General features: G+C 35.8%; 1 protein-coding gene across 20 annotated transcripts in view; it reads left to right on the top strand.

The window, feature by feature from the left end:
* The window catches only part of ABI1 (abl interactor 1), a 117,424-nt gene that overhangs the window by 94,441 nt on the left and 8,579 nt on the right, over positions 1-14,404 (top strand). For 2 of the 20 annotated variants that reach the window (XM_074001263.1, XM_005564817.4), the window contains 5 exons: positions 604-744; positions 4,314-4,414; positions 5,675-5,755; positions 10,614-10,787; positions 14,068-14,154. In XM_074001263.1, the coding sequence (XP_073857364.1) occupies positions 604-744; positions 4,314-4,414; positions 5,675-5,755; positions 10,614-10,787; positions 14,068-14,154 (584 nt within the window). Of the gene's footprint in view, positions 1-603; positions 745-4,313; positions 4,415-5,674; positions 5,756-10,610; positions 10,788-14,067; positions 14,155-14,404 lie in introns of all 20 variants that reach the window. The other 18 variants (XM_005564818.5, XM_005564816.4, XM_005564823.4 and 15 more) reach the window with 9 other exon arrangements.

Here is a 14,404-nt window from a genome sequence, read left to right as displayed (position 1 = left end):
GGGAATATTATATTGGATTTCTTATATTTTGGTGGAGGGGTTGTTCAACAATCAGTCTTCTTTTAAGAAGGTCTTAGTTTTCATTTTTATTAATTAAACCCTCTGCCCCTGACAAAAAAAAAATGAAGTTATTAAACAGAAAAGTCGAAATCATTTATTGAGAAATTAATGATTAGAATAGAATGTATGTCTCCATTTATTGCCATATTGAGGTAGGAATAAGTTGCAGCTTCCTATATAAAGAAATTTAGCTTCCTGTTTAAAGAACAGTGGCTTATGAGTGACTGGACTGAGAATGATGTACATTTTAAAGTTTGATATTACTGAGCATTTAAAAAATTATAATTTTTAGAAATCAGGTTAGGACTTTAAATTACCCTTTCCTATGTTTTTCTTAGGAAAAGGAAACAAATTTTAGTTTTCATGTTAAAATAACAAAATTCATATATCCCAGTGAAGAATATTTTTTAAAATTACAAACTTTGTTATATATATTTTTAAATCCTGGCATACATGGTCACAAAGGGAAACTCACATATTTTTGGGAAAAATACAATTTTATCTTTTTTATTCATTATTCCTTTTTCCACTATGCTTCTTTAGACGGAATACTCCTTATAAAACCCTGGAACCTGTTAAACCCCCAACAGTTCCTAATGACTATATGACGAGTCCTGCTAGGCTTGGAAGTCAGCATAGTCCAGGCAGGACAGCATCTTTAAATCAGAGACCAAGGACACACAGGTAAGCCTTTAGGTTGAGTATTTGAACATCTCTAAAGTGGGTGTAACTGACTGGTGACAAACTCCTATGGAGGTGCTGAGTAAAGGTGAAGTGCCACTCTAATGCTAATATCAAATGTGAAAGTTGGGGGAATAATATTATATATGTTCCTGTAAACTTGTGTTATAACTTCTGTTTTTTGGTTTTTTTTTAAGATTTTTAAACACCTGTTTGTACTATTAATGGATTGTTTGTGTTTCCTCCTTTTGATAGAGGTACAGACTCTATCAGACTCTTTGGGTTAAGACTAAAGAATTTTTTTCTTTTTTTTGTGACGGAGTTTTGCTCTTGTTGCCCAGACTGGAGTGCAGTGGTGCAATCTTGGCTCACTGCAACCTCTGCCTCCTAGGTTCAAGCGATTCTCCTGTCTCAGCCTCCCAAGTAGCTGGGATTACAGGCCTGTGCCACCACACCCGGCTAATTTTGAGTTGAATCAGGGTTTCTGCATATTGGTCAGGCTGGTTTCGAACTCCTGACCTCAGGTGATCCACCCGCTTTGGCCTTTCAGAGTGCTGGGATTACAGGTGTGAGCCACCGTGCCTGGCCCTAAGAATGTTTTAAAATGCTCTTTTAAAAAAATTTAAGGCAAACCACTCAAATACTTTTGGAGAAAAGATTAACTATCATAGGAATTATACAACGTGATTTAAACTTTCAGAGATTGAAGGAAAGAAGATTGAAGTTAAATCTGAGGGAGACTTTCAAGAGAATCAGTATACTAGAATATGTTTTATTATTATTATTATTATCTTTTTGGAGATGGAGTCTAGCTCTGTCACCCAGGCTGGAGTGCAGTGACGCGATCTCGGCTCACTGCAACTTCTGCCATCCAGGCTCAAGCAATGCTCCTGCCTCAGCCTCCAGAGAAGCTGGGATTACAGGGGCACGCTACCATGCCCGGCTACTTTTTGTATTTTAGTAGAGATGAGGTTTCACCAGGTTGCCCGGGCTGGTCTCCAACTCCTGACCTCAGGTGATCTGCCCACCTCGGCCTCCCAAAGTGTTGGGATTACAGGCGTGAGCCACCGCTCCCGGCCTTGTATTTATTATTTTTGAATGTCCTAAAAATCAATTACCCGGTGGATTTTTTAAAATTTAGTTACAGAGTATAACATTCAGAAAAGTATCCACTTTATTAAGTATACAGCTTGATGGATGGACACACACTCATATAACCGTCACCCAGATCAGAAAATGGAACATTATCAGCAACCCAGAAGCCTCTCAAGCTCCTTCCCAGTTATTGCCTCGACCTTCTTCCCCCAAAATGTAGCCACTTCAATTTTTGAGTGCTTTATAAAACCAGATAAATTTATTTTATAACCAAATGTTTTATTCTTTAGTTTTCTCTCTCACGTAATAACGTGGGCAGGGAACCTCTCTTTTGCCTTCACTCTTACGTTGGTAAATGAGAGATAACTTATCAAAATGATTTATGGGAATTCCACTAAATAGGGCATATCGAGATGCGAGATGCTAGGTAAGTGGTATTTATTACTATTGCCACTGTTAGTAAACAAATTGTTAAGTTGATATCTGCAGATACTGTATCAAGTCAAGTTCTTTGAGGAACAAAATTGTTCTCTTTGTTGTTATTTGAACTATTGGATCAAAGTATAGGTTTTCTCTATAGTGGAAGCATAGTTTAATCATATTCAACAAACAGTTATTAAGTGTTGTTTCATTAGATATTAGGCATTTGCCAATAAGGCATAGTTCTTTTTTCAAGAGCTCATTCTATTAGAACAGGGATCAGCACACGTTTTCTATAAAGGGCCAGATTGTCAATATTTTAGGATTTGTGGGCCATATGGTTTCTGTTGCAATTACTCAGATCTGTCATTATAGCACAAAAGCAGCCATTGACAATACGTAAATGAATGTGGCTATGTTCCAGTAAAACTTTATTTATAGCACTGACATTCTAATTTCATATAATTTTAATGTGCTACAAAATATTATTCCTCTTTTGATTTTTTTAACTATTAAAAAATGTAAAAGACATTCTTAACTCACAGGTAGTAAAAATCGGGCAATGGACCAGTTTTAGCCCACAGGCTGTAATTTGCCAACCCCTTGTTGGAAAAAAGACAGTAATTGAAGAGGAGCATAATAAGAGGATAAATACTCATATGTCTGTGATGCAGTGATGGCACAAAACTAAGTGTTGATCACCTGGCTTGAGGGAGTTAGGGAGGTCTTCACATCTAAGCTGTGTCTGTTATATAAATGGCTTTTTTCTTTTTCTTCCATTAGCATATGATAATCTAATTATAGAATGATCATATTGCAGAAGAAAATAAAAATCTTATCCAGGCATTGCAAATCTTTGCCCTTTAAATTTCTGGACTCATTGAGCAAATCATGTAGATTTTAAAACATAATAGGGAGCGTAAGGATACATGTACACAAATATATGTTTTTACACATGTACACACATTACTATAAACAACTAGATGGCATAAGATCTAGTTGTTTGTGCCATACCTTACAAGAAGTAAGGCTTGTGCCATACCTTACTAGAAACAACTAGAGAGAGCCACGTCCTACAGCTAACAGGACAGTACATCCACAGGAAGTAGAATAGTAGTGAGGAGTTGATTAGAGTTTATCAGTAGCAACTATTCTAGAATGACCACACTGAAACTTCACTATTGTCTTTCTTTGTCATTATGCTTATTTTCCAGAAAATGTTTGTGTTATCACCTTTCTTTGAGATGAGAGGAAGTTTTCATATTAATTTTAGACTAGAATGGATTACCCTTTTAATTTACTTCCACATTATTTGTACTTTCTCTTTTGTTGTATCTGTTACATTACCTTTTCATGTCAGTTTTCCCATTATGAGCTTCAGACAGTGTGGTTCATCACTGCATTGCTCACTGCTCTTCATAGCAGGTTTTGAAAACACTTGTTGACTCATTGTACTGTAAGATTTTGTTGGTGATAAATATTTCAGCAGAGATGGTTTTAAGTACTGTGTTATCATTATATTGGTTCCAGATAGGTTGAGAAGTAGAGGAAACCATTTCAAATATTAGGATTAAGGTTTGTGATGAATAGTTAAAAAAATTCTTGTTACACGCACACACATGCACACACACACACACACACACACACCCTCCCATTCCCTTCCTCCCTCCCTCTCCCCTCTCTCCCTCCATCTCTCCTTCCCTTCCTCCCTCCCTCCTTCCCTTCCCCGCTTCTTCTCTCCCTCCCTCCCTTCCTTCCTCAGGTTCTGCGTTCCCAGAGTCAGCCCGTCTCAGGTTGAAAATACAGTATTCATGGGATGCAGACCCCGTGGATACAGAAGACCGACTTTTCATATCCGCTGGTTCTCTAGGGCCAGCCGCAGGACTTGAACATCCATGGGTTTTGGTATCCAAGGGGGTTCTTGAAACCAATCCTCCAAGAATACTGAGGGGTGACTATATGACATAAAAGGAGTATTCAGGGGCCTTGGGTGATTACAGTTTTTTTTTTAATATGTCTCTAGAATTGGTTTTTCACAATTTTTTTTTTCTTTTCAGTGGAAGTAGCGGAGGAAGTGGAAGTCGAGAAAACAGTGGTAGCAGTAGTATTGGCATTCCCATTGCTGTGCCTACACCTTCGCCACCCACTATTGGACCAGGTGTGTTATTTATTAATCTGTGTTTAATACGTGATAATATTTATGAGCTTTATTGTGGAAGGCTGAAATAAATTAGTCACATTGAGTAAAATTATTAATTAAATTTGTGATTGTTGCTAGAATAAAGGCTGATAACAAATTTAACAATGTTTTTAGATTGTTTTTCACAAAGTCTATAGGATTTCGCCAGCTGTTTCTCCTTATATATACTGTATATTAAGTAGTTTTGTTAAATAACTTTTTGTTAGCCATTTTGCTTTAGAAATGTATTCATTCCTCAGTGTCCATAGGGGATTGGTTCCAAGGTCCCCTGCAGATACCAAAATGCATGGATGCTCAAGTCCTTTCTATAAACTGGTGTAGTATTTGCATATAACCTACACACATCCTCTCATATTGTTTAAATCATCCCTAGATTACTTATAATACCTAATACAATATAAGTGTTACTTAAATAGTTATATTGTATTGTTTAGGGAATAGTGACAAGAAAAATAAGTCTGCACATGTTCAGTACAGATGTAGCCATCCCCTTTTTTCCCCGAAATATTTTTGATCTATTATTGATTGAATCCAGGGACGAAGAACCCCATGGATATGGAGGGCTGACTGTATTTGCCTAGCATACTAGTCAAGAATGACATTTATTATTTCAAGAGCAAACCAGTATTGTATGATACTCCAGCTGGAGAATCAGTGTCTATAAAGGTGAATTATGTTTCTAGGAGTTTTAATGTTGCCTTGCAGGCCAGTATCTGCTCTGGTGGTTGCTTATTTTGTGACTTTACTACATTTATCTGTGATATTCAATATATATTTCAATAAAATGCAATACATGTAAAATAAGATTAAGATAGGAAAGTTATTTTACTTTCAGAAAGTATGAAAATTTCAAAAATCCTTGGAGGGCATTAAATTAGCCTCTTGATTTTTAGTAAATGAAATGGAGACTTTTTATATTGTTAAAATGTATATTTTAAAAATATGATAATGAAAAATGTTAGAAAAAAATTCTTAGCTTTTCAAGCATATTTTTGAAAAAGGAGAAAAAGCCACTTATAAACATAGGCATATTTGATAGTTAAGGCAGGTATAAATTTGATAGCCTCTTTACCTACAAAATTCATACTCATTTGAGCATGCTTTACATGTGGGTATCTTTTTTCTTTTTATTTCCAATATATTGTACTTTCTTGCTGTTTCAAAATGTTGAGTTTTCTTTTCTTGTACTCTGACCTGAATTATAAACTATTTTATTAGAAAACATTTCTGTCCCTCCTCCTTCTGGAGCTCCACCAGCACCACCTCTGGCACCACTTCTCCCAGTGAGCACTGTGATAGGTGAGATTGCATAGCCATTGCAGCCATTGAACTCACTTTACATAATTCATAATAAACTCCTCTGTGCTAGTAGAGTGCTAGCATTTATAGTTATTAGGTTGCAGGTGATAATACAAAGATTAAAGTATTAAATCTAATATCACTAACTTCTGGTGAAAGGCTTCTGCACTTACACAGTAAACAAATATAAAACAACTTTTTCTATAATATGAAATGCTTGGTTTATAACCAACTTAATGTGTTTTTTATTTGTTGTTTGTTTAGATTTTTCTAGCCTAATCCCCCCGCCCAGCACAAGTGAAACTTAATTTGGAACTCTCTGGTATATACAACAGTCAAAGGATCAGGGTGAAGGTGGGGACAGGAGGAGAAAAATTGAAAGGCAAATGATACATGTGGGATGGGGTACTCTGAGGCTTTCCTGTGAATCATAGTTTGAAAAACTCTGATATGGCCCAGTTTTTATGACATCTCAGGATGCCATGAAATAGTTTTCTCGATAAAATGCATTTAAATTGTTCACAAGTTGGGGATGACTGGACTGAGCATATAAGGAATTTTAAGTGTATTTTAAATGTCAATGTAAAAACCATTGAGTCTAGAAATACACAATCACAGTAATCTGGGTAGAAATGGATAATGAGGTGTTCAAATAAGGAGAGCTGAGTTTCAGGTTAGGTGAAATAAAGCTGTCTAACAGCATATCTTTTCAAAACATCTGCACATACCAAGGAAAAGAGAGAAAGGAGGTAATAAAATGAAGACCCTTGGCTCAAGCCTGTAATCCCAGCACTTTGGGAGGCCGAGACGGGTGGATCACGAGGTCAGGAGATCGAGACCATCCTGGCTAACAGAGTGAAACCCCGTCTCTACTAAAAAATACAAAAAACTAGCCGGGCGAGGTGGCGAGTGCCTGTAGTCACAGCTGCTCGGGAGGCTGAGGCAGGAGAATGGCATGAACCAGGGAGGCGGAGCTTGCAGTGAGCTGAGATCCGGTCACTGCACTCCAGCCTGGGCGACAGAGCAAGACTCCGTCTCAAAAAAAAAAAAAAAAGAAATGAAGACCCTAAGAATAGAAATTGTTAGTAGAAAATCTGTGAGAAAAAAATGGCCTCAACCCAATTAATAATCAGGAGAATTAAAATTAAAACCACAGTGAAATACTATCTTATATCCAGCAGACAGGTTAAAAGGTAGAAGTTTGCTGGTATCAGTGTTGGTGAGGAAAGCAGATTGCTGGTGGGAGTTTATTAATGTGTACACTCACTTCAGAAAGTAATTTGTTGTTACCTAGTCAAGTTGAACATGTACCCTACCCTAGATTTATCAATTTCATTTCTACGTATTTACCCTAGAATACTAGGTCTCAAAATATGGTTAAGGGACCCCTGAGGATTACCAAGATCCTTTCATGGAGTTTTTGAGGTCAGAGCTCTATTCATTATTTGTCCTTTTCATTCTCATTCTGTTATAATTATATGGTGGAATTTTCTAGAAGCTGCATGAAGTATTGATAAAGTCATTGCTTTGACTTCTAATGAAATGTGTACTTGTGTATTCATATGTTTTAAAGATATATCAGTTTTAGTATCTAATGTAATTATCTACAGCTATAACCCATGTCAACAAAAGGCTTTTGGGGTTGTCTAAGAGTGGACCCTAAGACCAAAAAGTGTGAAAACTGCTGTCCTAGAGCAGTGGTTTTCAGAGTGTCATCCCCAGACAATCAGTATCTGGGAACTAGTTAGAAATACAAATTCACAGGTCCCTTCTAGGCCTAATTCAGTCTGGAAACTGAGGATGGGGCCAGCAGTCTGTATTATAACAAGCTGTCAGGCCGGGCACAGTGGCTCACGCCTGTAATCCTAGCACCTTGGGAGGCTGAGGCAGGTGGATTGCTTGATCCAGGAGATCGAGACCAGCCTGGGCAACATAGCAAGACTTCATCTCTGCAAAAAATACAAAAAATGTAGCCGGGCATGGTGGTGCATGCCCGTAGCCCCAGCTACTCAATAGGCTGAGGTGGGAGGATGGCTTGAGCCTGAAAGGTAGAGGTTGCAGACAGCTGAGATTGTGCCACTGCGCTGTAGCCTGGGTGACAGAATGAGACCCCATCTTAAACAAAACACAAGGCCTTAAGAAGAAATACTGATCAATGATGAAGTTTGAGAACCACTGTCCTAGAGATTCAGGAATTATATTTAGGAATGTTCATAGTGGTAGTATTGATAGCACAAATCTCAATAAAACCAAAATGTCTAATAGTGGTAGAATGGATAAATAAATTATGATATATTTACATACAAATAAAATAGCAAAAATGAATGACTGATATACATAGCCACATGGATGAATTTTTGAAAATATTATCAAGAAAAAGAGCAATTCAACAATATGTATAGATTCATTCTATTACAAAAGTTTATAAATTTGTAAAAACTATGTGTATTAAGGTTATATATGTGTATGTGTGTGTATATATATATATATGGTAAAAACTATTTACAAAAGAAAGAAAATGTTTAACATATACCTTGTGGGGGTCGGAATCCAGGAGAGGAGCACCCAGGAAGCCTCAGTGATCTTGTTAATATTCGATTTCTTGAGCTGTATATATTATTTAGATTTTTTTATACACACATGTATGTGTATAATTCACATGTATAACACATAATGATGCATATAAGTCGCACACCGTTTGGCATTATTTATTTTATGATAAAATGTTAAATTCTAAAATAGGCTCAGAATTGCTAAATGATTGGCTTTTTTTCTTGAATCACCAACAAAAATAACTCGGATTCTATACACTTTTTTATACAAGCCAGAGAAATGTAAAATCCTTTTACAGAGATTTCTATTAAAAATGGTTGGCTGGGAGTGGTGGCTCACACCTGTAATCCAGCATTTTGGGAGGCCAAGGTGGGAGGATTGCTTGAGCCCAGGACAAGACCACCCTGGGCAACATAGTGAGACTCTGTCTCTACAAAACATAAAAAATTAGCTGGGTTTGGCGGCGCTCTCCTGTATCCCCAGCTACTCAGGAGGCTGAGGTAGGAGGATTGCTTGAGTCCAGGAGGTTGAGGCTGCAGTGAGCTGTGATCCCACCACTCTACTCCAGCCTGGGCGACAGAGTCAGACTCTTTACCCAAAATAAAAAACTAAAAACAAAAACAGTTAAAGACTTACTCTTTTTTTTTTTTTTTTTTTTTTTTTTGAGACAGAGTCTTGCTCTGTCACTCAGGCTGGAGTACAGTGGTGCAATCTTGGCTCACTGAAACCTCCATCTCCCGGGTTCAAGTGATTCTCCTGTCTCAGCCTCCTGAGTAGCTGGGATTACAGGCGTGTGCCTCCATGCCTGGCTAATTGTTGTATTTTTAGTAGACACGGGTTTTCGCCATGTTGGCCAGGCTGATCTCAAACTCCTAAACTCAGGTGATCCGCCTGCCTCGGCCTCCCAAAGTGCTGGGATTACAGGCATAAGCTACCGCACCTGGCCCTTAAATGCTTATTTCTTGGCTCTCTGGAAAAACCTAGCTGTCCAAAATTACTTATTCACGAAGGCTTTTGAATAGACAATTATTTTTAAACTGTTTTCTTTTTAGAAAATGAGCATGTGGATGATTCAAATAATTAGTGACTGCTTATGACTTGGGAGTTCCAAAATGTTAGATCAGCACTTGTCTTAATGAACAACCTCTGCTGTATGGTTTTATCTAATACCTTGTGTGACCTCTAAGAATGATTAGACAACTGAATGAAGATAAACTAGGACGCTGGCTTTTTACTTACTCTGTCATTGTTTGTTGTTTAGATGGGGCAAGGAAAATAATAATAATCCCGAAGTTAACCTTGGAAAGTATAGTTAACTTTAGAGGCTTTGAACTCTATTAACGTTTTAAATATGAAACTTTTGAAATGTTGGGAAAGATGGCACTTAATACAATGTTAAGTATTAATATTTTCATCAGTTTCATTATTAACTGATGAAAAAATATATATGAGCATGCTAATTTTTTTATTTTTAAAAAGCAGATGCTTTGGATGTACTGTGGAAAAGCAGCTCTCCAGGCATGGAGAAAGAGAATAGATTTTCTAAACAAAACTGCCTTAAAATGCCATATTTTATAGAGTCAAAAAATGTTCTGCTTTTGTCAGTTATAAAAATTTAATAGGGAAAATGTATGTTAATCTTAGAAATTTGGAGGTCTACAACAAATCTGACATTACATGAAAGTGCTTTGAAACTAGAAATGGTACTTTTCTTAAAAAATGATTTTACCTAATATGTATTGATACTAATAACTGCTAATTCAATAAAAACTCAAAAATACTAGTAAATAAAAATTTATTGTTTAACTTGGATTTGGCTAGATAGAGTCTTATAATGTGAATCAAAATTCTGAAAGTTTTGTCAGTGGAAAGGAAGAAGTTTGTAAACCAGACATGAATCTACTTATATCTAAAGACTGATGCTTTCTGCCTCACACTGTCTTTTGGTACTTATTTTATTGGAAAGACAGTTTACATATAAAAGCTATATATTTGAAAATGTACAAAAAATTATATATAATATTAGCAAAGTATCATTTGGGATTGTGTTTTTTAAAAGCTTGGGAATATTACTTATTTACTTTTACAGCTTTCCATGCAGCTGTTTTTTTTTCTCTCTGTTTTTGACTTTGGAGATAAAGTTACTTGATTTTTATCTTTACTTTTGTCTTTATTTTGTGCCTTGGTCTTGAAAAAGTAATAAATATTTCTTACTGAGGCCCCCTCCCGCTTTGTTCTGCCATCTAAGGTGATTACAATGCTCAAGTCTCTTTGTTGGTTGCCTTTGACTAATGCTTTTCAGCAGCCCCGGGCTCAGCTCCTGGTTCCCAGTATGGCACAATGACCAGGCAGATCTCTCGACACAACTCTACTACTTCTTCGACATCTTCTGGTGGATACAGACGAACTCCCTCTGTGACTGCTCAATTTTCTGCTCAGCCCCATGTTAATGGAGGTCCACTTTATTCTCAAAATTCAAGTAAGCTTGTGCTTTGCAGGCATACAGCAACAGTGGAGCTCCTTTTGAAGGAAATTATTTGAAACTGTTATTCTTGCCAGTGATAGACAACAATTGAAAACCATGCTGTTTCATGTTTATTTTTGTTTTAGGATTTTGTCCTTGAATCATACCATTTTAAGAGTAATCGCTTACCACTTTCTCTTCCAAAATTTAGACCTATCAAGTATATTTAACTAAATTTATCAAGACATGTCTATATTGAGTATACTAAAATTTAACTTTAATATGCTATTTTATTACATAAGTAAAACTAGAGAACAAAAACATTGCAGAAATAAACTGAATTTATTGGCATGTTCGAGACAGCTTAGTAATGGTAAAATTAAAGACACAAACATTGTCAAAGTTTTCCTTTAAATTAATATAATGAAATTGCTGGCTATCACTTTTAAGGTCATTAACCTATTCAGAAATGAGTTCAAAACTAATTAAAACTGTTTGTGATGCCTGCTTAATTACTCTGTCTTTGAATAATTCTAATGGTGGGAATTTCTTCTGATTTCCTTCTGTTTACCTCAAATTGCACATCTCAACACTAATTGCAATCAGTGTTTAAAAGCTGATAAGAGAAGAAAATAGTTTTAGCATATAATGTTAGGAAGTTAGAATAATGTAGCGTAGTCATTAATATCACTTTCCATATTAAGATGTTCAGTGCAAAAAAGAAAACAAAATCAGAAATGAAACTGTTGTCCACCGTTTGCTTTTAGCTTACAATTGTGCCTACTGGGCATAGACTGAGACAAGCTTTCCTACAGGGCTTTTGTGGCTCTTTCTAGAGCTACATGTTATTTTAGTTTATACAACAACACTTAATACTCAGTGAATTCTCCATATTTACATAGGAGGTTGCTTTAAGCTCTTTGCATTTATAATGAATGACTCGTATATGTGTCTTAAAGCAGAGTTAGGGGAAAGTGTTTTTTTGAGACGGAGTTTCACTGTTGTCACCCAGGCTGGAGTGCAGTGATGCATCTCGGCTCACTGAAACCTCCGCCTCCCAGGTTCAAGCGATTCTCCTGCCTCAGCCACCTGAGTAGCTGGGATTACAGGCGCCTGCCACTACACCTAGCTAATTTTTGTATTTTTAGTAGGGACAGGATTTCACCATGTTGGCCAGGCTGGTCTCGAACTCCTGACCTCAGGTGATCCACCCACCTCAGCCTCCCAGGATGCTGGGACTACAGGCGTGAGCCACTGTGCCCAGCCGAAAGTTCTCATTAGTTTTTTGTTTAAAATTTAAAGATAAATTATGTTATAGCAAAAATTCCTAAGAATTGAAAACCACTTTAGCAGAAATATCAAAATTCACGAGTAATCCCAAAATTTATATAGCTTTTATCCAGACTAAAATATTAAAGCTACTGAGAAGTGTTAAACTTCACTAAATAGGATTTTACCTAAGATTTGGTATCAAAAGGTAGCCAGTGTCTGTCTAAATATTCTAGATTATCTAATAATTCACTTCACTTGTTTTGTCAACTTTATTTTTTTCATATTCTGAATTTTTAGATCCCATCTTTTTGTTTATCATTTTCCTTTTCCCCACTTTAGACATTTAATTTACTCTGCAAATAGGATTTTTGGTGACTCTTTTATATAATACATAGTTTTATAGTTTTAGCAATGCCTGCGTGGATTATTTTCAAACAGGATACTTTAATTAATGACCACGTTCTTTTGAATATTGGAAAGCAAATTTGGCCTAAAATTTTAAATAAATGATTATGTTTTGTCAAATTAATTATCCTTCAATCTGAGTTACTGTTGGTGTTGTACTACTGGTAGTAGTATGTGAATGTTTTTAGTGTTTTGATGTGCACATTTTCCCTTCTGTCTAAATGTAGTAATGATTAGTATCTTCACAGCATAGCTTTTCTTTTTCATTACATACTAACCAGCATGGCTAGTTACTAAGAGTTGTTTCTAAACACTTTTTTAGCTTTGTGAGAGTTTTCTGTTTTTTAAGTCAAAACCTCTAACCTTTTATTTAAGAGCCTTCTATAGCTTATTAGAATGAAATAGGATTGGTTTCATAGTGAATTGAATGTTATTTTTAGCTATACAATGAATATTAATGCACATAATTGCTTTGTTACTTCTTTGAACACTGAACTTCTTTCAAATTTTTATGCTTACCAACAGAATTTGCACGTTAGATTAATTGAAACAACCTTTTGATTAATCCTTGGTAACCAATAAATTGTTTTTCTCTATCAATTTAGTGTTACTACTTGGTGACTACCAACAGATTAAATTTTGCTATCGAGTCCTACTGACTTTTTCTAAGCAATCTTTGGCAATTACTTGTTAAAATGAGACAAAGTCACAAGCATATGAATGTTTACTTCTAGTGTATGTTATAATTTTTAATACATGAGTATTTGGTATTTCCTGTCAATTATGTCATCTCCACAAATACATGTGAATGTGTTTCAAGCTATCCAATGAGTTGTTAAAAATTAATGCAAAGAATTACATATTTTAACTTATTGGAGATCAGGTTTCCTTTTTCAGAACAGTGATAAGGTCACTTTTGAGATATCCCATGAAACTGAATGATTAACATGATATATTCCCTTGTAAATTTAGGACTGATATTTTTAAAAATAAAATTGCCAAATTAAATCACAACCTTGTTTTACAAACAAGAGTTTTTCCTGGAGAGCTGTGTGTGAATTTAGATATATAATAAGAACTGTCTTTAAAGGAAACCTGTGATTAATAGTTTTATTGATATATGAAATAAACAGCTATTATATATTTGTTTTATTTATTTGGGTCCCAATTTACAACATTACCTTAAAGCTAGACAAACCTGTTATAGTTATGGCAAAGACACAATATTCTGGAAACCTATGTAGGTATTTCATTGTTACCTATTTTAGAAGTCTTTCCTTATAATTTGAAAATTTTATTTTACCAAATAAAGTGAGTGTGATGGTAAATTTAAATCTTTCCCAAACAATATAACATTAGGATTAAATTAAGTATATTTGTTCTTTTATAAAATTAATTAATTGGCTAAGCACAACTTGGCCTTTAGGTTTGCTTGTGGGAAATGTACTCGAAGGTTCTGCAGGTTTTTGTTTTGTTTTTTGTTTTGTTTTGTTTCATTTGCAAACTGTTCTTTGCATACTTATGTTTGTGGTCCTTGTAACTGACTTCTGCTTTTTGTTTGTTTCCTTTTCTTTCCTTTATCTGTTTTACTTCCCCCATACTGTGTTGTTGCTACCAGTTTCTATTGCTCCACCCCCTCCCCCTATGCCTCAGTTGACTCCACAGATACCTCTCACAGGCTTCGTGGCCAGGGTGCAGGAAAACAGTAAGTTTGGAAAAACTGAGCTATGGAAGAGTAGAGGCTGTCTCCTTATAGCATGCATGGCTGACGATGAGTCATCGTTTTCCTTACTTTTATTGAGAAGCTAATCTTATCTTGAAAATAGGTGCAGATATGTTACTGAAACTGAAGAGCACGGTCTTCAGTTTTTTCTCTTTGTGTGCATGGTTACTGACCCATATAAATTTCAAAGCTGCAGTTTTCTTATGTCTTTACATGATCCTAAAACAGGAGA

The sequence above is a fragment of the Macaca fascicularis genome, chromosome 9, assembly GCF_037993035.2.
Source record: "Macaca fascicularis isolate 582-1 chromosome 9, T2T-MFA8v1.1".
Lineage (NCBI taxonomy): Eukaryota > Metazoa > Chordata > Mammalia > Primates > Cercopithecidae > Macaca > Macaca fascicularis.
The sequence above is the reverse complement of the archived record's forward strand: the minus strand, read 5'-3'. Positions and strand labels throughout refer to the sequence as shown.